Source organism: Gadus macrocephalus, chromosome 10 (genome assembly GCF_031168955.1).
Source record: "Gadus macrocephalus chromosome 10, ASM3116895v1".
NCBI classification, from domain to species: domain Eukaryota; kingdom Metazoa; phylum Chordata; class Actinopteri; order Gadiformes; family Gadidae; genus Gadus; species Gadus macrocephalus.
This window is the reverse complement of record NC_082391.1, coordinates 8,300,205-8,324,468: the sequence shown is the minus strand read 5'-3', so window position 1 is coordinate 8,324,468 and position 24,264 is coordinate 8,300,205. Positions and strand designations below refer to the sequence as shown.

General features: G+C 43.5%; 3 protein-coding genes across 5 annotated transcripts in view; 1 reads left to right on the top strand and 2 right to left on the bottom strand.

The window, feature by feature from the left end:
* Window positions 1–6,455: 6,455 nt before the first annotated feature.
* On the bottom strand, window positions 6,456–14,083 carry slbp (stem-loop binding protein). Of its 3 annotated transcripts, XM_060063424.1 has the most exons (9): window positions 13,886–14,060; window positions 12,558–12,677; window positions 11,087–11,203; window positions 10,853–10,915; window positions 10,541–10,678; window positions 10,133–10,288; window positions 7,842–7,950; window positions 7,485–7,553; window positions 6,762–7,453 (listed from the first exon to the last, which is right to left on the bottom strand). In XM_060063424.1, the coding sequence occupies exons 1-8, from the start codon at window positions 13,942–13,944 to the stop codon at window positions 7,497–7,499; spliced, it is 819 nt and encodes a 272-aa protein (XP_059919407.1). In that variant the 5' UTR covers window positions 13,945–14,060; the 3' UTR covers window positions 6,762–7,453; window positions 7,485–7,496. The 3 variants fall into 3 exon arrangements, with proteins under 3 accessions (XP_059919408.1, XP_059919407.1, XP_059919406.1); XM_060063425.1 differs by having other exon boundaries at window positions 6,456–7,553; window positions 11,087–11,158; window positions 13,886–14,083; XM_060063423.1 differs by having other exon boundaries at window positions 6,762–7,553; window positions 13,886–14,083.
* Window positions 14,084–14,212: 129 nt separating this feature from the next.
* Window positions 14,213–19,641, bottom strand: tmem129 (transmembrane protein 129, E3 ubiquitin protein ligase). Its single transcript, XM_060063414.1, has 7 exons — window positions 19,327–19,641; window positions 19,158–19,216; window positions 18,368–18,625; window positions 15,925–16,085; window positions 15,409–15,568; window positions 15,244–15,316; window positions 14,213–14,922 (listed from the first exon to the last, which is right to left on the bottom strand). Exons 1-7 carry the CDS (start codon window positions 19,529–19,531, stop codon window positions 14,738–14,740), a joined length of 1,101 nt encoding a protein of 366 aa, XP_059919397.1. The 5' UTR covers window positions 19,532–19,641; the 3' UTR covers window positions 14,213–14,737.
* Window positions 19,642–22,241: 2,600 nt separating this feature from the next.
* atoh8 (atonal bHLH transcription factor 8) overlaps window positions 22,242–24,264 on the top strand; it is a 6,747-nt gene continuing 4,724 nt past the window's right edge. The window contains exons 1-2 of the mRNA XM_060063415.1: window positions 22,242–23,437; window positions 23,811–23,954. Coding sequence (XP_059919398.1) covers window positions 22,787–23,437; window positions 23,811–23,954 — 795 coding nt within the window. The 5' untranslated portion in view covers window positions 22,242–22,786. The remainder of the gene's footprint in view (window positions 23,438–23,810; window positions 23,955–24,264) is intronic.

Genomic DNA, 24,264 nt, shown 5'->3' with positions numbered 1-24,264 from the left:
TTTGGCTCTTGCGCTGCTGTCTGGCTCGTCCTGCCTCCCACTTTGCCCAGAGAACACCCACGGCTTGAGCTGAAATCCTCCAGCCTTCAGGATGCTCTCGACGTTTGCAGTGATGGCTCTCAGGCGGTCGAGGTCATTTTGCGATGTCAGGACATCATCGACATAGCTGTCCTGCTGGAGTACCCGGCGCTCCTCCTCAAGGTGCATGAACTGAGGGAGGTTGGAGGTCTCTCGCATTGCAAGCTGTGCGATACACCCTGCTGGCTTGTCTCCAATGTTCACCCTGGTGACAGCATATTCTCCCAGCTCCTCGTTCTCAGAGTCTCGCCACAGGAATCTGTGGAGGTGCACTTCACGATCCTCAAGCCACACAGAGTTGTACATCTTTTTTATGTCACCCAAAGCAGCGTACACCCCACCTCTGAACTTCAGGAGGACTGCACGGATCGGGTTGAGGACGTCTGGACCTTTCATCAGCATGTCATTCAGGCTCACACCTCTGAATTTCTGGCTGCTGTTCCAGACGAGCCTCACTGGTGTCGTGATCGAGTGTGGATTTGGAGCGATGAGGTGGCTGACATACCATACTGGCCCGGTCCAGTTGGTAATCATATCTTTGGAGAGCTTCATTGTAGCACCTCTAGCGACCATGTCATGGACTTGGGCAGCATAGGCACCTTTCCATTAGGGCTCTTTGGCAAGATGTTTTTCTGTTCTGAGGAAAGTGGCCTCAACAGCTCCCCTGTTGTTCGGGAGTGAAACTGGGTCTTCTATCCAGGGGTACTTGGCATGCCAATGCGGATCCTTGCTGTGGCAGTCACCTGCGACGTACGTGAGTCCGTCTCTCACTACCTCGAGTTCCCGTTCCTCAGCAAGGGTCATCTCTTTCCCACCTGGCTGGCAGTTTCCACATCGACAGCCCCCACACCTTGGATCGCAGGCAGCACCAATACTGTCCCATCTCCACCATTCCAGGAAGTCTTGCCCAGTTGTGAAGGTGGTTGACTCCTGGATGTCGTGGCAGATACGACTGTTTGTTTGCTGCTGCTTTAAGATCCAGGCGGGGAGTTCCTCATATTTACTGGCGGCGGTCCTCATTGACCTGGCGAAGTGAGTGTTGGATGCGTGGGCTGACACGGCGATGCTCTCAAACAGGTCTGGGTGAGTCCCTCCAACGGTCTTCCCCAACGGTCCGTCCCACAGCACAAGGTCTCCAACAACTCAAATTCGCTGAGGTGCCAGCTTACCCTCTCTGTGACTAATCAGCAAGCTTATCTCCTTGGGTCTTGTGAGGTCATCGGCTGGGATGTCAGGAAAGAACTTTTGCAGTTGTCTCGCGGTTACGCCCTTGTAGACATCTGCAATGTTGTCCAGTCCATAGCAAATCAACTGGTGGGATTGAAGGGCTCCTCTGGGAGTCTCTACTCTGATCTTTAACAGGTACCTCTTCGTTTCCACGTGAGCCTTCATCCCCCCAACCCCATGGACAACAAGGGTGATTTCCTCGCTTCTGAGGTTCAGCTTGCTTGCAGCTTTGTGGGTGATGTAGTTTGTGTCCGATGCCAGGTCGATCAAGGTCCCGATCTTCTGTCCAGCATTGGCTGTTACTTCAAGGAGCATCATTATGACCGGGAACTCTTGTAGACCACCTTCAATGAGAAGGCTTGATGGCTTGGTGACTGTGCTGAGGGTCTTTGAGGCGGCGTTCGAGAAGGCATCCCGACACTGTTTTGCAAGTTCTGGGGAGAGCAGTCCTCCTGGTCAGCAGTGTACTTTTCCTTTGCTTCCCCAGAATGGCGTCTACCCCTGTTCTGAACAGCACTGCTTCTTTCATCAGCATTTGGACACAGGTAGTAGTGATGATCACGACCATCTTTGCAGTCTGGATGCCTACAGAGAAAGGTGGGTTTGCAAAATGCCAAGTCATCATGGATTTCGAGGCACCTCTCACATGCCCCTAGCTCCTTTACGGCAGCATTCCTCTCTGCTGGCTTTAGGGCTCGAAATTGCTTGCAGAAATACAGCTTTGCTCTGTGCTTCTCGTCACCACAGATGACACATCCTGCCTGGGCACCATCAGACTTTGTGGCTCTTGTTGTGGCGTGTCTTGAATCAGATCTTGCTTCTTTTCTTGGTTCCTCATCCATCAGTTGCTCGAGTTGCTCGTAAATGAACTCTTGCTCTTTCAGGAATGCCAACAGACTGTCAAATCTGTTGTCTGGGAACACAGCATTCTGACTATCAGCCACATAGACAAGCCATTCCTTCTTCAGATTTTCAGGAAGCTTACATTCGATGGACTTTATGACCAACGGATTCTTGATTCACTCAAATCCTGCAATGCCTTCTCAACTGCTTGAATCAATTCCACTATCTTTCGTGGTTGGTGACTCCTAACAGCTGGCATTTTCTGCAACTCTTCCACAATTTCAATGGCGATGGCGGTTTGGTTTCCATAGCGATTTCCAAGGACACGGAAAACGTCTTCTGCGGTGTTGTAGGTGGTGAGCCTGAGGTCTCTGGTGATTCTTTCATCCAGGCTGTCCAGCAACTGGAATTTCTTCACCTCTCTTGAGCCTGTGGGTTCACTTTGCCTTTGCAGCGCTTCCCAATCTTTCCTCCATCTATGGAAATCTCGTTTAACGCCAGAGAACTTGGGGAGAGCTATTGGCTTTAACCTGATTGTGGGCATGGTAGAATTTAGGGGCAGTCCACGTCTGTCTTTTATCCTCTTCTTTCAGCTTTACCTGTATGAATTCAGCCTTCATAGACACAAGCACAGGAACTGTGAGGTCTAGCTCTCTAAGTCGGTCTTGGATGACTCTTTTCTGATCTGATGGAATCCATCGCTTCCAGCGATCATGCAATCCTTTTGCCGTCTTTGTGAGGTCTTGCAAGTGGTTGAGCATGAAATCATAGGCCTCTTGTTTCGTACTTCGGTCTACTGCAGCAGTGCGCTTGCACTCTGACTCTGCGACTTCCAGTGACGTGAAAACCTCATTGGCGCCAGAGTTGGACCACAGCACGTTTTGGACAAGATGTTTGATTTCCTTCAATTTAGATGCACTTTCAATGGCAGTGTTTGTCAGGTCGGCCTTTTGCTGTTCTGTTAACACTGCTTCTTCTTCAGCGCCCAGCTCCGCCTCTTTGTCAGCAATGAGCTTGGCTTCCAAGTCATCATTTACCTCTAAGACTTTTTCAGCAGCTTTAGAGAGTGCATTAAACCCATTTTCAAGCTCCTGCTCAGAGAGATCCTCGTAGGTCCTCTGCAAGCTGTTGGCCAGACGAGAAAATGCTCTCTTCGCCACTGTTCTCTCCATTTTCAGCTCCTCCGCCATCTTTTCCCTGTTGCAGGTGACGCGTAGGTGACAAGATAAGAGTTTGTTTGTTATTTGGATTTTAATCCGTCTTTGATTTTCCTTGGTTCCAGTTCCTGGACTCCTCGGTTTTTTACTGTCAAGTTGTCCGTGTTTTTTGCTGTTTTGTACTTTTTCCCCAACTTGAAAGAGGAACTGACATCTATTGGAGGTTTTGGGAAACTGGATTCTACTCAAAATGTAATGACTTGAGTCCCAGGCAGTAGCTACGTTTTCACTTTTCTTTCCTTTTTATTTTCAGTTAAACAGTAGCTCGCTATTTTCTCTTGCCATTAACCTTTAGGTAAAAAACCTTGAAAGATAAACAGAAACATAGAAAACACACATGAATATCAGCAATACACACAACAATAAACCGACACCAACATGTGCAAAATAATTGATACATTTTTCAATTGTGGAACATTCAATAATAAAGTATTAAATGCATGAACCATCACTTATACAAAAATGGCTACTGCAGCCTCACCATCACCTTATTTCTAACAAGTGACAACTTAGTTTACAGTTCACGGTATAGGCAGACAACATTAGCATCCCCACTTGCAACGAATGCTGCGGTAGAAGCTATTAATAGCACAAACAACGTTACCGGAGCAGCGGCAGACTTTGATGGAAAAGATCGGAAGTAGGCTACATTCTCTTACCGGCTGCCTCTCCAGATTTCAAAGATGTTCAGTATGTACAATACAAGAGTTTTTATTACACGCATTTGCTGTGGTTTTCTAACAGCTCTCTTGTTCTCTCTCGTGCCTCCTTGAAGCTCAATTAAAACACCTGCTGCTCGTGTCTGCGTCGCGTGTATGACGTAGCTTATTTTTGCGTTGGTTAGAACTTTGCGTCAACCATTAGTTGAGTTGGTGAGTCCTTCCGCTCCCAATTTAAAATTAAATCACTATTTTTTGTCCGTTAATTTCTTCTTTTTTTTCAGTGTATTTTCTTAAACCCCAAAGTAAAATTAAAACCACAGTTTGACTCGACAGTACATGTAGTACTCTGGTAGCTCGATTTCGCTTGGCATAATTTTACATTTCACCTTATGATCTCCTATTTCTTTAAAGTATTTCAACACTTCGCTGCGCTTTGCTTTAACCGCCATCCCTTAACTTTTTTAATTCTGGCGTGCCTGCACACGGCAACGGCACGCGCCACACAGAAATTTGATACATTTCATTTGCTTTGTGCCCACGGCATGCGTTAGTGGCGCCGCACAGAAAATGTATACATTTGCTTCAGAAAACTTTGTGTGTGTATATGCAAACTCGAGTTTGCCTGTCCACCAACCGAGTTCATTTGTAACGAGGAGTACTCGAGTAATCGATACCTCACGCCCATCCCTAGTTCATACGTTGTAAGGCCAATCCTGAGACACTCATGCAGCTTCTCATTGGTCATGGAGAAACGTACCCTTGTTTTTTCATATGAGAAAACTGGCAGCAAACAAGCCGTGATTTGAGTTGTAGTGCCTCTTCACCTTGTATTCCTTCATCATGGAAATGGCTTTGTTGCACACTAAACACACCGGTTTACTACTTGTGGCGGATGGCAAAGTAAATAAATATTTTTCAGTCCAAATCGTTTTGAATTGGCGTTTTTCAACATCAACCTTACGTTTTTTGGCTTGGAAAGAGACATCTTGGAGCCGTTGTTAGCCTAGCTAAAGTGAGTTTCTCCGTGATCCGCAAGCATAAAATGCAAAGTGAGCTTGATTGAGGCAATGGCAGGTGTAGACAGAGCGGGTGTAATCCTGTTGCCGTAGCATACTTTGCGTTTATTGGCTGGTCATATATATTACACACGCAAACCTGATTTGCAGGCAACAATTTTCCTAATTATTATTTTTTTTTACTTTTTTTAGGTCTGCAGGCAACCTCTTGCGGGCCAGAAAATAAATAAGAAGGGCCATATTCGGCCCGCGGGCCGCTAGTTGAATAGGCCTGGCGTACGGTGTGCGTACGCAGGGTTTTATAAATCCGTATATTTTTTGGCGCATGCAAAACTTGGCTTTTGGGCGTAGGTACACTTTTAGAAACGATCCCACGCAGTTTTATATGTTGCTGACGACACTGACCACACACACACGCGTGCAAGTTGCAACTTTCTGAGGGGTATGCACTATGCAGACACATCACTGGCGTCCCCCCCCCTCCCAAAAAAGGAAGTATATAAATCGAATTTATTCAAGGAGTTTCAACGATGTAGTCATCATAAAGTATGGGCTATAAAAACGTAAATGTTTATTTTAAAGTACAAGTTCAAAGAACAAGTTCAAGAATTGCAAGCAATAAACAGTGCATAACGTTACTTTGTGAAGTTTGAAAAGCAGCAGGGACATTTATTTCACCACATTAGAAATTAAATGAGTCAATTCAACGTTGGCATATAGCTCAGCTTGCTAGTCGACCATGCAACATCAGCGAACCACCAAACAAACTCTGTAAAACGTAACAATATTTCAATCTTACCTTCATATCAGCCAAAAGGAGGTGGCTGTTAACAATTCAACTGTCACTTAAAAATGACAATTCTGATGCACCCATTGATTTGTTGTGTAGCAGGACACAGATGGAAAGTCGGAGACATAAGAGTCACGTATCAGCAAGTAAATTAACAAAGAGTGATGTGTTGTGAAAGGTGCTATCCACACTCCAAGAAAATTCACAATTTCACAATATCAATTTGACAAAATCAGTCGAATTAAAATATATGTAATGTAAAAAAATTGATGAAATAATATATTTATTTATGCTTATTGGAAAAATAAGCACTTGTGGCACATTAATCTGTATGTTGCACAGTTGGTTTGACAACTTGAGGTCAAAAGGTCAAGTAGCATAATAACTTTATTTATTTCATTTTAATTGTGAAAAATTGCCGAAAATATATATTTGAAAAACAAGCCAAAAAACACAACGGAGTCCAATGGAAGTGTCGCCACTCTGTTATATCCATCACTCTGGCATGGCCCAAACAATGCAAAGATTTTTTTTTGGGCCGTGCATTGATCTGCATAAACTACTTTTTATATGTGCAACACACTTTTTCTTCATCAGGGTTTTTCACCGTTCAACAATAGGAAATGTTTAAGTAACTACATTTTATTTGTGGTTTCTAGTTACCTTTACAGAGCATTCCTCAAAAAATTATATATAATCATATAGCTTAAAACTATCATTGCTGGAGCAGTCAGAAAATACACACTATAATCTATGTAAACAAAATAAAATATCCTCACATCTAGGGCCCAATTGGACTAACCCTGACCCCAATATGGTCGAAATAAACGCATTTAGAATTTGATTAATAAAATATACCAACAAATGTTGTCATAGGCTTACTATAAAGGAGGAACTAAACTTTTCTACAAACAAATCTCCCACAGCATTAGCAACAGCCAAACTTTATTTCAAAACAGAATTGGGAAACAAATATATAAAAAACAGAAAGTACAACAGCACTTAAAACAAAATAATTATATAATTCAAACCCAAACCCATTTTTGTGTACTCCAAGAAACGTTGCTATTTTTTTTATTTATTTTTCAAAATAAACATTAAAAAGCCGTTAGTCAACATTATTTACAGATATGCTCGATTGAACATTAAAGGCTTTAAATCAGTTCAAACTAGTAACACAACATATGTCTTTAACAAGCCCAGTGAGTTATAAAACATACTCAGTGCAATAACGATTTGGTAAACTTTACATTCATAAAAATACTTTTAAGAGCTTACAATGTAGACGCTGCCTGCATGTGACAGCGTCAAGAGGTAAATCTACACATAGGAACTTCAGCCCCGATAGTGATGGAAAAGGAAGGAGAAAAAGAATATCAAGGTTTGAGGCACTATGAGACATTTCATCCCCAGGAAATGTGTAAATTACGGCTGATTCCTGTAAACAATGGAGAGAAGGTAAGGCAGATCTAAAGCGGATCACAGCGGATTAACAACGGTTAGTTGTTTCTTAAATGAATCCTAAATACAAATGGGGAAAATAACTTCCTGATCTCAGAAGCAATGGAGGAAGAACCCGATAGTGTCTTCAGATGGTTGCGTTATTCCAGTGCGTCCTCCATGTTCATCACTTTATTCCGGTGACTCCTCCGTGTTCATCACTTTATTCCGGTGACTCCTCCGTCTTCATCATTTTATTCGGTGTACCGGCACATTCGTCCTGCAATCAAGAGAAGAGCAGATTTAGGTTAACAATGACCTACACATGACAAAGCCCACATTGATTACCTATGTATAATCAAATTGAGTTAGTGTAAGTAAGTTCTTCGATAAAATATAAAGTTAGAAAGAAAGGTTCTCAAAAGATAATCACAGCTAAGCTTCTGTCAACATTACAAGAATCAATTATCTGACCCATAAGATGATCCAAAAAGGCTTAAGGGATCACTTTGAAAACGCAGTTTAAGAAGACAATGAGGCAGTAAATAATGACCAGAGAGCAGCGCACCTTTAACGACGGAACCGGAAGGCGGGAGGAAGAAGAGCTGCTGAGGGCCTCTGGGAGCGTCGGGAAATCCAGCTCGATGTCCATCACGTCCTCCAGGTCCAGCTCCTCACTGAGGGACAGCAGGGCACGCATTAGAGGGAATACCTTGTCTGAAGGGAATACCACCACCACCTCCATATGAAGGGAATACCAGATCCGTCTGAAGGGAATACCAGATCCGTCTGAAGGGAATACCAGATCTGTCTGAAGGGAATACAACATCCCCTGAAGGGAATACAACATCCCCTGAAGGGAATACCACCCATCTCCATCTGAAGGGAATACCACCTCCATTTGAAGGGAATACTTCCGTCTGAAGGGAATACCACCTCCATCTGAAGGGAATACCAGATCTGTCTGAAGGGAATACCAGATCCGTCTGAAGGGAATACCAGATCCGTCTGAACGGAATACCAGATCCGTCTGAACGGAATACCAGATCCGTCTGAACGCAATACCAGATCCGTCTGAACGCACTACCAGATCCGTCTGAAGCCAATACCAGATCCATCTAAAGGGAATACCAGATCCATCTGAAGGGAATATCACGTCCACCTGAAGAACCCATATAACCACTTAAAAGGGTCCCAAGTAACCTGGAATACCAAGCGCAATATTCCCCAAAGGCTAACCCAAACCCCTCCTCTCTGCTGTCCTCAGATTAAGAGCTAACCCATCGTACAGCAGGACTGATTAGGAAGTACATTTGGTTTGTTCATTATCTAAAAAACGATCCTAAAGGATATCATTTGCTTTTCAAATTTCATGCCCAAGTTCACTGTTTGGGTGTTCTCCCAACAAGTAAACATAGTATTTGAGTTTGAGAAAACATATTTTTGAAGCTGTATGCTGGAAATAGCTTTTAGGAAAAAAAATCTTGGCTAGCGCTATTCCCCTCCGTTTCAGTCCCTTCAGATACGCCGTTTCTGGTGTCTGTAGCTTTAATGCAAATGGTCTGCTGCCCATTGACCAATGAGCTGTCAGACTGAACCACAGCATGGAGGAGGATGGATTTTGGCGGTTTGCAGACTCCTGGAACTCTATACAATAATAATATTATACATGGCTATTTATTAGTGCTGTCAGTTTAACGCATTATTAATGACGTTAACGCAAACCAATTTTAACAGAGTTAATTTTTTTATCGCTATTAACGCTCTTTTGGTACGTATTAACGCTCTTTTGGAAAAAAACGTAGTTTTTTTCAACTGCTGTCTAGCGACACCACCATACCGGATCTAGCTACACCAGAAACAAAACAACAAGCACGGCGCACAAACTTGTTGGGGCAAGCAAGGATACGGAGCGAGTGAAAAACTCCTTAAAAGTGTGTATGTTTGTCTGTCACACTGTTTGAGCCCACACGAGAGAACATTGTTGTCATTAGCTGTTAGGTCTTTCTGACCAATCACAGTTCAAGGCCCACCTGGGCTGTACCACTTCGGGAGAAGCCGCTCAGTTACTCCCCTCTAGACAAAATCGACTTGGTTGCGACTTTGACGGTTTGAGTGTTGCCTCTGTTGAATGAGTGAGGTTGCAGGCGCACAGCTCAGGCTGCCGGACGGCGCTGCAAGGAACTTTTGTAAATGCAATATTGTTATCCCGCAGTAATCACCCCGACAGCCCCGAAACGTTAACAGCCCACCGGGAAATTTCCCGATTACCACTCCGCCAGTGAGTGAGTGAGTGAGTGAGTGAGTGGCCTGGTATAGGTCTACGTATGGTTGAGAAGAATTGGGTGAAGGAATTTTGCCCTCGACTCCCTGAAGACCATGAATCGAGCTGCTCGTCCGCTGGTCCACAAAATCTTAGCTATGCTCTGATTGGAGGGGATTAGGGAAGTGCGAGGTAAGATTCAAGTGTGCCCACTTCCTACATAGGACGGGGTGCCCGAAACTGACTCGCCCGTTTGGTAAATGTAGGCAGGACACTTTCAGAAATGCATATCTCACTCAAAATATCATGTAGACTTTTTCCAAAGTTTGTATGTGTGTGGAGAACCAGAGCCCCCAAAAAACACTCCAAATCCCAAGAAAAGGGAAGGTGAGTAAGGTTCACCAGAAGGATCACTCCTGTTCAGCCTATTACGGACCCCCCTCCAACTGGAGAGGTCAAACCGCCCCTCAGCAGGGGCAACACCGGTGATGTGAAGAACTATGACATGATGGGCACACCCTGAACCAGAAACCAATGGATGAGCGAGGTGCCTACAGTATGTCGATTAAATCCGTAACCCATGTTCTCCTTCTTACATGTCGTCAAGGTCTCTCTCCTGGCCTTCCTGGGCAGGGGGATCCCAGGCGTGGAGCTTCACCTTCCACAGTTTGATCTGCTGGTCCCAGGAGCGCCGGCTGTACTTCTTGAACTTGTTGGGAGTCTTTGGATGAAGGCCGGGCTGCCGCAGATGTCTGCTCACACAGACGGGTCATATTAGGGTTGGGAACCGGTTTTCATTCATTAATCTATTATGTCTGAACTTAATCTTGCAAGTATTGGAAATATTTGATTATTTGGCACATAGTGGATGTAGGCAAGAGTGTGAATAAACAAGAATCCGCCCATGTGTGGCTTTCAAGTTTCAGACAAGAACAAAGTTGTGGTGTAAACGTATTCATTTCTGGTTCAGAGCACACTGTGTTCGTTTTAAATTATAGACTTACTTTGGGACCTCTTTGACGTATCTATCATAGGCTAAGGTGTTCTTTCCATAGTTGATCTGTTTCTGTCGTCGTAATAAAACGGATTCATCCGTCTCCATCTCTGCACTGGTAGGAAGCGGCGACTCTCTAGAGTCAGAGCTGGAGAAGCAGAGGGTTAGTCCGTCTAAAATTATTATTATCCCCTGCGTTATTCAACAGAAACAGGCATAGGCTATAGTGACGATAAAATAATATTTCCACGTTGAAACAAATAAAAAAGTGGTTTCGGGTTCACCGTTTCTGTGGGCTTGTTAACGATGCATTAAACCGTACCTGCCAGAAGAATTCTTCCTCTCCCGCCGAGAGAACTCTGCATCCAGCAGCCTCCTCCTGTAACTAGAGCACACTTGATGTTCATGGAGGAGCTTCAGAGCAGTTCTACAAGACAAACACCTCATGAAGAATTTTCATATCAATTCCTCCATGTACATAAAACGATAAAGTTGTTGCACATGCTTCCCCCATAGAATATGCTCATACGAAGTCAGGTGTGTGTGTTGTGATTACCGGTGCATGTCCTTGTTAACATCCTTTATGAGATCTTCCTCCTTCTCTACCTGGCTGCCCCAGTCCGACTGCCTGCCACAACGAGACAGTGGCCCATCACTCTCTGGTGTGGTGAAACTAGACATCATGACACACAAGGAGAAGGCATAAGGCACCACAAGCTTTCACTTCGTTGTCCATCTGGAAGCTAAGAGGTCTAAAGACACAGCACCAAAGAGGGGTAAAGGCAGTGAAATGTAAAGGGTGACCAGCTTTATAAGGGGGGAGAGGCATACATATATAAACATACATACAATAGTTAGATTCACTCATTAGACAGGGATGTAAAAAATATATTATTTATATATATATATATATATATATATATATTATATATATATATATATATATATATATAATTTTAACGCCGTTAAAATTGGTTTGTGTTAACGCCGTTAATAACGCGTTTAACTTACAGCACTAATATATATATATATATATATATATATATATATATATATATATATATATATATATATATATATATATAATAGTGATGGGCAAAATGATTATTTTCCAGGAACTAGTTCTTTCAATTCAGTTCACTATAACGATTCGTTCGTTTTGATTCGTTCGTTACGTCAGATTACGTCATTTTTCAGGGAATCTCACAGGTGTCTGCCCCCCTCCCCGCGAGACGTCCCTGAGCATAATTTAAGCGACTTCTAGGCTCTACCCCGGGTGAAAACCGACAAGATATACTATATATTACAACCAAACGTCCCACCAATATTTACACCACTTGCTTACTCTCTATATTTCATTCATGGTTTTATATTTTTTTTACTTTGCATTTAATTCTTCATTACAGAACTTTCATGGTCATAAAAAAAAAAAAAAAAAAAAAAAAAAAATACGAACTGCAGTTTAATTTCTGTTTGTTCTTGAATTGACGTAGAATGGAGCAAAGACTCATGGGATTGGGAAATGCGGTTATCCAATAAACAGATGGAGGTCGGGTCTATTTTCGGAAATGTAGGGGGATACATGAGTGGCCCCACGTCAAATGATATGACCCAAGATACATCAGACAGAGAAAGCGCGCAAATTCAACTGTACCACCTTGTCATTTGTTTACCCAGGTGCCATGGCAACACCATTGCTACCTCTCATTGGCTGAATCTTTGAGAACGTTGTAGACTCAATCAATAGGTCGCGGGGAGACGAAGCTCTGTTTGTTTGTATATTTTATTTACGTGACCATATTTTTGTTCAAATCAAAGAACCAGTTCTTCTTGTTTTGGGGAACCAGTTCTTGTCGTTCACGTTCGGGATTCGTTCGTTGTGAACGAATCGGTCGACACACACACGATAAATCCAAATAATCCATCTGAATCGGCTAGTTAATCTCATTCCAGTGTTTCTATTGATTATCTCATGGGGCTTGGAAGAAAATCAACTCGAGTACAAAACAGCTGGTTCTGAGACTTACCTGGCAGGTCTGTCGTCTGGGTGTTTTGGGAGCTTCTCATCGTTCTCCTCCCTCTTGTTCCTCAGGCTGCCATCGGCCCCCCTCTTCCTGCTCTGAGACCACGGTGATGGGCCGCTATCCCTACAAACAGAGCGGTACAATATGAAACAGAGTTGACAAAAAGCATTAAATAAAATGGGTAATGCAGTCCGAATCCACATCCCATTGGTGTCTCGTAGGTGGAGCTCCTTTGCCTGACCCGAGAGCTCCTAGTTTCACGGCACTGTTTGGGCGTGTGTACAGGGTAGACAAAACATGTCTACCCTGTACAGGGACAAACAGGAATATTTCCGAGCCATTCCCAGACATTTTATTACATGTTTATTTGTGTATTAACATCATGTCTGGGGTCGTAACACTACCTGTATTTCGCTACCTCAGACTAGCAAGAAGATGCAAGGTAAACATGAGGTGCAGAGTCGGTGGAGGGACACAGGCGTGTGGTTATATGGGGGGGCTATACAAGTAAAGCTAATTCATTTGATATGCCTGCGGTGTAGCCGGACTACAATGCAATTGTATGCAGGACTGCACTTCTGGTAAAGATATTTGTTAATGCAATATGTAATGTGTGAGTTTTATAAAACATTCCTGATGTTTTGTTGGCAGTACGGCAGCAAAGGAGATCTTAGAATTGGATTCGTGAATAAGTAGATGTGTAATTTGACCATTAGCTTCTGATCGATCAAATATTGGCAAGAACTTCAACCGCATGCCAACAGTTAGCCTCCAGCTAATGCTAATGTAGCACCGTGATGAATAATGACGACCCGTGCACACTCGCACAGTTCCTATCGCTGCTAAACGAAGGGTAACATAAGAGCTCGTTGGACCATCGTTGGACCACCACAACGCAGACCCTAAAACAAACTTCTCCATAAAGCAGCTCCCCTGATCTACCGTTTAATCACCTGATGCACCACAACTCATGAAACACAACTAGAGTCACATAGTTACACATATAGACTAGGGGCACAAAGGAACAAAGTGACCAGCTAACTAGAGGCTAACTCAAAGCTAACTAACTTTAAACAAATCTCCGCGGGAAACAAAGCCGCCCGGGGCGGGAGATCCGGGCCATCAGAACTCTAAATGTATTATATAGGCTGAACGAATCAAGTGACGTTAAGGCAGTCATATTTATATCAAACACACTGAATAAAAGTGTGCTTAGAACCGATACCCAGACAGTGCATCACATTGCGTCAATTAATCTTGTTATTCGTTATTTATATAAAGACCTTCATCTAAAAATGTCTTATGATACGGGCTGAAGTCTTAAAACTCACCGGTTTTCAGATTCTTTGCTTTCTGCAGCAGAGCGTCCATTTTTTGATCTAAAAGACATTTCTCTTTTTAAATGTCTTTGCGGTGGTTCCACACTGAAGTACTGTCTGCAGTGTCTGTGTGTGTGACGCGAACAGTGTGGCGGGAAAAGAATGTGTGTGCAAAAGTGAAAAGAAAACCCGCGCTACGTCAACAATGGTAACGTGACCGGAAGAGGTAGTCCTGTGACGTTCAGCTGCTGGTCAACCAATCAAGAGGCGAAGCAGCACAACCGAATACAAAGATGTCAACCAATCAAATCTTCATTCTGAATAAGGACATTGGAAATATTCTCCATTCTGAAGCATTGTTTTAATGTACATAAAAAGATGCATCCAATACAAATAACAGAATCAGGTTTTAATTTAATTGTATCCCCTGCATTGAGCATTGTTCAGCCATGCATTGAACCGTATCAAAATAACACTGTATATAAAGTCTAAACATTGTGAATATACAATTGTAGACACATAAATAATGATTGCAATTATATTTCATGTACTCATCTCTCCACAAATGGTTATATAGAGATAATACACACCAAGCTGTATAGTACTACAGTACACTACTGTGCAGTACTACAGTACTTATTGTAGAGCTCAATGTTTAGTTTTCTAGAAACCATTTTGAAGCTCCACTGTTTAAGTTCCATTCGGTGAAGAGAAAATGCATAAAACATCCACAACCAACACGTCTGCAGGTGAGCGGCCCCTCCCCTCTCTCAGCGGGGGGCTGAGCTGGTGAGCGGCCCCTCCCCTCTCTCAGCTGGGAGCTGAACAGGTGAGCGGCCCCTCCCCGCTCAGCAGGGGGCTGGGTCAGCGGACCAGACACACATCAAGGATGCAGAACTTGGACCTGCAGGTGGGGCATGGCACGCTGCTGGCCAGCCAGGTTTCCGGCCGGTCCTGGTCCTGGCGGCTGGAGAACCAGCGGCCCAGACAGGACAGGCACCACATGGGTCTGCAGAAGCACTGCCGGCACTCAGAGCCGCTGTCATAACCTGGGTCACAAGATGGCCAATGGGGCATTTTTCAGGAAACCATTTAACCAATAACTGCAATACACAAGTTTTGGGAGCCTTCAAAAGGGGCAAAGATTTAAATATTCGTAGGTCCTTTTTTTATGCTTTTCACTTTTCTTAATATATTATACCATTCAAGTTAATTACATAATTAAAAGACAACACCACATTTTTGGATGGAAGTGTTAGATGTCAGCAGAATCAAATTGTTATAATTAAATAAATGAGCAGTAAACAACTCAGTAAAGGTACTCTAATGGGATGCTACTTTTTAAATGTAGGAAGAACTCATGTACCGACCTTCTTCACAGCAGAGCCTGATCAGCTTAGCTCCAGCAGGGACCTGCATACAGCCAATACAGAGCTCTACCTCCTGAGGACCAAGAACATGACGTGAGGAATCACCATGTCCCCTTGGAAGACAGCAGGAGAGATTAATTATCTGCATGTTGTGAAGATATTTACCATCTCACTGGGGAGCAGGTAGGGCTGGTTGAGGTCAGCCTGAGCTCTGAAGGTGTCTAAGAAGCGGTCGCTGATGGTCTGGTGTATCACTACGTTGGCAGCACTTCTGATCGGAGCGTGCAGCTTCTCCCTCAGCTCGCTGTACTCTGTGGACATCAACCTGCACACATTATTAACACTAAATGTAAGGCTATACTGCATTAATGATAATATCTGTATTACTATTACTATATCAACTCTTGTAGAGGTTACAAAACGATGTAAATATGAACAGTGAGGCTATAGTTTTTAATAAAATGTAAGTAATCATTATGGACCGTCAAATGAGCAGAGCTAAGCAATCATGAGTCGTGCTTTGGAATAATAGCAACATTTATGAAGATTCAGAGTTCAGTTATCAAATAGGTAGCTGTCAAAAAAATCTGGTGATTGCGATCCATAACAAGAGGCAACAATTAGCAGACTTAGGCCATGACAATACAATTCTGAAAGCATGGAAAATGTTTTCATAGATACCTGATATCAAACGGATTCACAGCTTGGTTGATGCTGGCCACTCTAAGGGTCAGGGTCTGAGTGGGGGTCCCTGAATCTGGGCTCATCTGGTGCTGTCTGGACTCCGTCACCGTGAGGTGGGTGTCGGTCTGTTGGGCCACATGGACGTAATATGTTGTCACCTGTAAAAAGGTTTCATACATAACAGAATTCAGAAGACAAGAAAAGGTGTCATGTGCAGCAGTGCTACTTCTCACTAATAATAAGATATAATAGCAATAACTAACGTCATTGAACTCTCTATAGTCATTGACGTGTGATAATAGGACGATGGTGGGAGGAAAGTCCTATGCATGCACATAACCTTGAATTAAAAAAAAGTCAGAGGACATATATACGTTTCAGATTTTCATGGGCTCATCGCAAAACACACTTCAAAGAAACATGACGTTTAACAATTATTGGCAGCCAGCTGTCGACTCCAAGCAGACAAATCAAGTTATGTTCCAGTCTGCTCAAAGGGATGGACCACAGGAAATAAAAACAGCAAATAAACGTCCAATATCACAGGGGGATGTAACCACTGCACCTGTGATACTATCAGATATTTGCAGTGCATTTTTATCAAATGTTCGGAAATACCAGATTTATTTTTTTGCATTTCGGGTTAAGATGCCCGAGCCCCTTTCATTTCTGATTCGACACAATTTCCCATTAGAAAAAGGAAAAAAAGTATATTAATACGCATATCACAGTCTGCTAATCAATTCAGTCTTGGAAATACTTGATGAGAGTAAGTCGCCGAGGATCTGTTGAGGTGGAAGGACACACTTTTAATAATTTTCAAAGCATTTCAAATGGGCACTTATTGGCACTCAAAGCGAACACCACAAGATTGTCGACAATCACAGAAATATTTCTGAATTATCTGTACGCTGTGATGTACCTCTGACAGGTTTTCCCTCGCTTGGACAAGCCAGCCAGAAGCTTCCCATATTATGATTGCGCCAGCGGAAAATAGTAGCTCTATAAATCACAGTGCCGAAAATAATGCTGGATTATGAGTGTATTTTACGAGTCTGTTTGACGAGTATGTGGCTCAACCAAGGCCATATCCTCTCTGGGTGATGGGCAGACCTGCAAACTCCTCAGAGGAAAAAAGGTGACAGTGTCACAGGGGGATTTTTTTTGGATTGTAATATACAAATGACTCTAGTCTGAGCGTGACTTAAAAAAAACTCAGCATACTTTATCAAAAATCTATGTCAAAACATCCTTGAGGCTTATAAACTGTCGCAATATTTTTTTTTTGTCTCTTAGCCTGGGTGTTCCACAAAGCCGGTTTTATCACATAACCGGGCAAGTTAACCCAGGGTTTGCTGTAACCCTAGGTTTTCCGTTCCAAAAGGATCACGGTATGTTAGTTGCTATAGAAACATATGCTCTGAATCACACCTGGTCGGAGCAGGTTTTGCACAGGTTAAGTTTGAAACATAACCCGGTTTTGGGTATTTAAACCCGCGTTCACCGCAGATTTCATGTGTTCACAATGGCATGCCCTTTTGATGAGCGAACTGCTGATATCGGAGTGCAAATTATACGTGCAATCCACCGGGAGCGATTGATAAGACCACGGCTCGACATCTTGGCATATCAAATGACTTTTTGCTGGAGTGGAGAGATAGGCCTATAGATTCTCGTGCAAATCTTTAATATATTTAAATAGCCTTACATAGCCAACACTACCAATCGAGGACCTGGCCTCAGTTCACTCCAGACTATTTGCGTAGCCCTCCGTTTTTTGCAAATGGTAGTTTTATCTAGGCTATAATGTTGGAGATGCTGAGCACATCTCAGTCCTTTCAGATGACCCATCAAAGATTTGTATCGGCCTCCTATCATACAAAGAGCAATATTGTCTGAGTACTATGCCGAGAGGCACTTACAACACAAAGTATAAAATAGTCCTAACGGACTTGCATCCACTGGAGAATGTTTGATCGTTACACGCACTAAACCATCTTGATCTGTGCAGTTGATGAATTGTCACTTTTAGGTTTTCTACCCAGTTACCAAAAAAAGAAACATTTGGAATAGTATGCGCTGTGGCAAGCACATGGTTTGCATGTGTTACTTCGAAGGCAAAAAAAATCAAAAATACAAGAAAACACAAAAACCTACATTCAACCAGTGGGGTATCGGACACATGCCTGTTGTTTTAAATGTTGAATGACATTCTAAACATTCGTATTCCTGATAATGCAAGGCCTTCCATCAGAGCGCTGTAGACTCCAATAAGAATTGTGTTTCCTCATTCAGCAATAGTGACTTAACTGTCATTTAAATTAAATTAAAATCTTTGGCGATTGCCACACCTTGATAACATAATTAGAAAGTAAATTATGGATTTCTGTCGTCCACCACTTGATCTGACTGAGAACGACCACAGCGGTACTGTGTCTACCTTCATCACCCAGGTGTCCGTCACAATGACCCTTGCTCCGGGAGCTCCCGAGGCAAACTTGTCAATCCTTCTGAACTCTGTGTTGATGCTTGTTGCCACGGCACCCCATCCCGCCCACTGGGGACCAGTGTGGACCTGCAGAGCCCTGCTGATTGGATGGTTGGACCAGCGGCGGCGCGACCAGTAGAAGATCAGCCCCACGCTTAGCAGCTGCAGACAGAGCGACAGGCCGAGGAAGGCCTGCCAGCCGGCGCTCACCTGGAACCAGAGGAGCATTAACACTACATTGTCCTTACTGTGGTTATATAAAGAATAATAATAATAATAATAATAATAATAAATTGTATTTATACTGCACATGGATGCTTAATAATACATCAACTCAGATTGTTTTGATATCACATACCAAAGCATTATTTAAAACTTGATTTTGATTGGTTAATAAGTTCCTAGGGTTTTCATACTTTTTAAAAGTTCTAAATCAATTTGACCCAAATCCATAATTATCCGTCAAATAGAACATTGACCAGCTGATGCTTGTTGAGCTCAGAGCTTCACCACTGAAGAGCAGTTCAGCTTCAGCGGATTCAGATAACATCACCTCTAGAGGAACACAATGGATGGGGCTGTTCATACCGCAATGTTGAGTCAATTGAAGACATTATAAAAATCGTAGTTAGGATTTGCTGATCTAACAAAAAAGGATTTTAGCCCCACATTTGATGTCACATATTGAGGCAGCAGATAAAGAAGGACATGGGGAGACGGTGATAGAGGGAAGGCTGCTGACCTGATTGATGTATGGGAGGTTCTTCTCTGGAGCAGCTATGCACATCCCAGCATAGTACCCTGAAAGGACCGAAATAAACAAAATAAGTTGTTGCCATCCATGCTTGCCTCGTATAGTATGAAACCTCTGCAAGTGTTCAAAAGACCTGTTTCTCAGTACATCGTCTTACCAAGGGGTATTGAAGAATGGACCAGAAGGGTAAGACTGCTCCTCTTAACGTGGTACTGAATGAAGCCAATGTCCTCACTGCCCAGCCAGGAGGAGAACAGGTTCTGGACGGTCAAACCCGCCGACCGAAACTCGTTTGGGGTGAACACGAAACAAAACGTAAACACTATATAAGCCAAAGTGAATGTCACATCGGGAGATTCCATTGTACATGTGCATTTAGGAAGCTGCAAGTATCATTTTATGCTATCAATTTCTGCTTGGCGAGCTTCTGCTTCTGCTTCTTCTTCTTCTTCTTCAGTGGGATTTATGGCAGCTGGCATCCAAATTGTTGCATTGCTGCCACCTTCAGGTTACTTTAAATCATATCTTCATATTCTTTTAATCAGACCAGTGTGACCAGATAAAAACTTTAAAAAAACAAAAACACAAACTGAATTTCCCCTCCCACCAAATTTAAAATACCTTTAACTGAAATCTCTTCTAGACCCAACTCTTTCAATGTCTCTAGTAACTCCTTCCTTTCCCTGCTGTATCTTCTACAATGTATTAAGAACATGAGGCACTGTCTCGGGTTGTTGACATTCATCACACATTCCATCTTGATGTTTCCCTATGATAAAATGAGTACTATTCAATAATGTGTGACCAATTCTCATTCTAGCAATAGTAACCTGTTCTTTCCTTCTCATCCCACAATGTTCAGTTGACTCAGTCACTCTTCCATTTAATGAGAATAAATGTCTCCCTTTAGTCTCTCTCTCTCCCATAATTGTTGCCACTGGGCCATGATCCCCCTCCACACAAGACATTTCCCCTCAGCCTTAGACAGATGTAATGTTATTTCCACATTTTCCTTCTTTACAGCTGCGTTAGCTAATTTATCAGCTTTCTCATTTCCTGAAATTCCTGTATGGGCTGGGACCCACATCAGAGAGATCCCCACTCCTCTCACAGACACACTTCTAATTGCCATCAGGATCTCATATATAAGATCCTGATGGCTCTTCGCTGTCCTATACCCCAATACTAGTGATGGCTGAAACAGAATCACTACAAATCAATACCTTTTGATTTACAAGTTGCTCAGTCCACTTTATTGCCATTAAAATAGCATATAGCTCAATAGTAAAAACATGCAAAAAAATCTGATGTCCTCTTAGATGACTCTACCTTTAACCTCTGAACCATAAAAGCCGCTCCTGTTGCTTCAGTTTCTTGATCTTTTGACCCATCAGTAAAAATTTGTAGATGATTCCCATAATGTTCTCTCACATGACACTGAAACTCAAATACCATATCCGCTTCATTGTTCTCGGTTTTAATTTCAAGCAATCCTACATCCACCATAGGTACATCGAATTGCCAGAGAGGTATCTGAGGCCATAAAACAGCTGGACAAATAATTTGATTTTTGATTTTGAGTCGCCACTCTAACTGGATGGTCTTCCCTCTGTCCCATCAAATTAACCCAGTAATTAGCCAGTAACTGTTTTCTCCTTAACCAAAGTGGCATCTCTCCTGCTGTAACTTGCAATGCACATACCGGGGATGTTCTCACACCTCCTAAGCATATCCTAAGTGCTTTAGCTTGAATTATATCAAACTCAGACAAAACTGACTTAAACGCAGACCCATATACAATACTTCCATAATAATAATAATAATAATAATAATAATAATACATTTAATTTAGAGGCGCCTTTCAAGACACCCAAGGTCACCATACTCCATCCTAGATCTTATCAAATATACATATATTTGCTTTAATGAAGCAGCATTTGCCCCCCAATTCATTCCAGATAGGCATCTCATAATATTCAGAACTTTTTTGCACTTTTGTGACATGGACCCTTCAAGTAATTCTTTCATCAAAAAACACCCCCAGAAATTTAAAACTCTTAACCCTCTCCATCATAGAGCCTCACCTTTATCTCTTCATCTATTTTCTTTCTTGTAAAGAACATAGTTTTGGTCTTCTCCATAGAAAACCTAAGTCCCCACTTTTCCCCCCACTCCTCCACTTGTGTTATTGATTCCTTCAATTTTGCTTGGCGAGCTAAAGCAGAAGCGTCCCTTTAAACGTCACCGACCCGGAGCCGCAGACCATGTGGGATTTCCGGTGACGGAGGTTGACCTTAAAGTAAAAGTAGACTGAAAACACGAATTATTATACACTGAATCCGATGTCGTATCATATGAGTTTAACTGCCGTGGGGCGTTGTAGGCTACTTGATTCACATAAAAATATAGATTGAGGTAAATAAATGCCCAGTTAAATCAAAGACCAAAATGTTGCTGTAATGCACAGTTTGTGCCAGACAGTGGTGCTGTCTGGCCACGAATTAGTATATTTCTTTCATTTATTCGTTATTATGTTATATAGTTACTATGTTTTTGCAATATTCATAATTAATAAGAAAATAGTGTGTCATTTTAATTGGCAACGGTGATTATATGTGTGTGTGTGTGTGTGTGTGTGTGTGTGTGTGTGTGTGTGTGTGTGTGTGTGTGTGTGTGTGTGTGTGTGTGTGTGTGTGTGTGTGTGTGTGTGTGTGTGTGTGTGTGTGTCCTCCACATGTGAATGGGATGGAACCCTACTCGACACCTACGGCAGGGTGTCTGAAGGGCGACATCAGAGTGCCCCTCTCCCGGCTACAGTTGGTTCTGTGTGAGGCACCAGCCTGTCAGACCACCGGAGGAGGCAGGCGGGCACCACACTTATAGAAGAGACCGCTTTGCTTCTTTTCCTCATGCGTACTGATATTTATAACGACCGATATAGAGGCGGTTACAGATAAACCTGTGACGCCGTGGATCATTTGGTATGTTGCTATGCAGACAGGCTGGAGCCAGGGAGGAAGAGAGAGGGGGGGGGGTGAGAGAGAGAGAGAGAGAGAGAGAGAGAGAGAGAGAGAGAGAGAGAGAGAGAGAGAGAGAGAGAGAGACTCTGTAACTCTTGGAACACACCAAGAAATTTAAATGAATAGAACACAGCTCTATGCAAGTGGCATCTGATGAGGATCCCTTTTTCTTGAAAACTACATTGGGTCTCTGCGTTCCGCTGCGTGGTTCGGTATCGCGGTGGATTATTCAACAGCCTGTCGTCCCCCAGACTCACTGGAGCCACACACTGCTGGCGGTAGAAGGCACCGCTCTGCACGGCGGTCTGTTGGGACCAGGCATGAAGGGAGACAAGTGAGGCTGGAGTTGGACTTATTTTATTTTGCATACAACTCTATGGAATAGGAGGCCTGATGCCGACTGACTTGAGCCAGAGACCGAGAGGTAGAGTATGGATCTCCTCGGAGGACAGTAGAATGGAGAGTATCCTGCAGGTGGGCAACGTATCGATCTGTCCTCCTCGTCATTACTTATCAGGGAGGCTGCTGGACTTTTGAGAAGCGATCTTCTGATTGATTCATGTTATCCGAGCTTTGGACAGCCATCATCCCGCAAACATGAGGAACCCTCATGGGGGGGCCGACGAATGGAATAAACCCGACAGCACCAAAGCAGATGGGTCGGCGGCGTCTGTCCCGGGGATCATGAACAAGAAGTTTAAGAGGAAGTCCCGCAAGCCCAAGCGGCTGTACAGCAGCGCGCTGGACGACTCTGCGGAAGACTTTCAACAAGGTAACCTCCTAGAAGATGAGAATCAGGAGGAACTATGTGGACTAGGGCATCAAGCCCCGGTACCGAAACACTCAACAACCGACGGTAAGCAGCAGATAACGTCGAGTCAGAACGACGCCTTAGACATGAGGATCGGTCATCAAGTCCCCGCCATCACCGCACGGTTGTCCCAATCCCCTGTCTCTCAGCTGCCTCACCTGCGCACCTCTCGCTGGTTCACATCCATTTCCCATCACCAGTCCAATGGCAACACGTTTGTTCCTGCACTTGGGTTCCCTGCATTGAACACAGCCAACCCAAGCCACGACCCTGCCCCCGTCATCCACCACCCGCACGCCTATCCCCAGGACCGCTCACTGCCCGGTCACCTGGGTGGGGGCCAGGACAGAGGCGACAGAGCGGTCATTGTACCAGTGTCAACCGGAGCCTATCGGACAGACGGGCACTCCTCAGACAGCCAGGAGGACTCGCCCCAGGTAAAGACTGATGAGTGGATCTAGCCCGGGTCAAAGCGACGCTTGAATTTGTTCGTGAGTTTGATGAACTCTAAAAGTCTAAAAAGTCCATCAAATAGAGCATGCAAAAAAAGGCAATTGTGAAAACTAAACATTGCCTGTCTATTGTATTATATTGTATACTGTATATCGTATGTCCCATAACAATCCCATAATTGTTATGTGTTTTTTCTTCATATGCCTGCTGATTGATACCTGTAATTTAATTATTTTATATATTTTTTACGTTTTTATTTCACAGTTCATGATCAAGTGAGTCCATGTTTAGGGAAGTTGCAGAGTTCTATACCGCTTTCATACAAAGCGTTGGTCTCGATGTGTTTTCCCCCTAAAGGAGTCAGGGTCTAGACCCGACCCCCCCCCTGGGGGTGTGCCGGAGATCAAAGCTGTGCAGCAGACCCGCAGACTGCTGGCCAACGCCAGGGAGAGAACCCGCGTCCACACCATCAGCGCCGCCTTCGAAGCCCTGAGGAAACAGGTAAGAATGTCCTATGAAATACATAATGAAAATAAATAACTTGGCATACAAGATACAATGAGCCTGACACACACACACGCACACACACACACACACACACACACACACACACACACACACACACACACACACACACACACACACACACACACACACACACACACACACACACACACGGTGACACAATTATCGAACGACACATACACACACCATTTGCAAACTGTTTTGTCTCCCTGTAAGGCCCTTTGGACGCCTGTTGAAGTCTTCAGTCTAAAGACTCTTGCTCACGTTTAAGGACCGCTTCCCCATC

Coding starts and splice junctions, on each gene's coding strand:
- tmem129 (XM_060063414.1), bottom strand. CDS start 19,531: ATGGAATCTCCCGATGTGACATTCACTTTGGCTTATATAGTGTTTACG. Junction 19,217..19,326: donor CCATTCTTCAATACCCCTTG/GTAAGACGATGT, acceptor CGGTCCTTTCAG/GGTACTATGCTGGGATGTGC. Junction 15,569..15,924: donor GTGAATCCGTTTGATATCAG/GTATCTATGAAA, acceptor TAATGTGTGCAG/GTTGATGTCCACAGAGTACA.
- slbp (XM_060063423.1), bottom strand. CDS start 13,944: ATGTCTTTTAGATCAAAAAATGGACGCTCTGCTGCAGAAAGCAAAGAA. Junction 10,916..11,086: donor GTTAACAAGGACATGCACCG/GTAATCACAACA, acceptor AGTGTGCTCTAG/TTACAGGAGGAGGCTGCTGG. Junction 10,289..10,540: donor TACGTCAAAGAGGTCCCAAA/GTAAGTCTATAA, acceptor CTGTGTGAGCAG/ACATCTGCGGCAGCCCGGCC.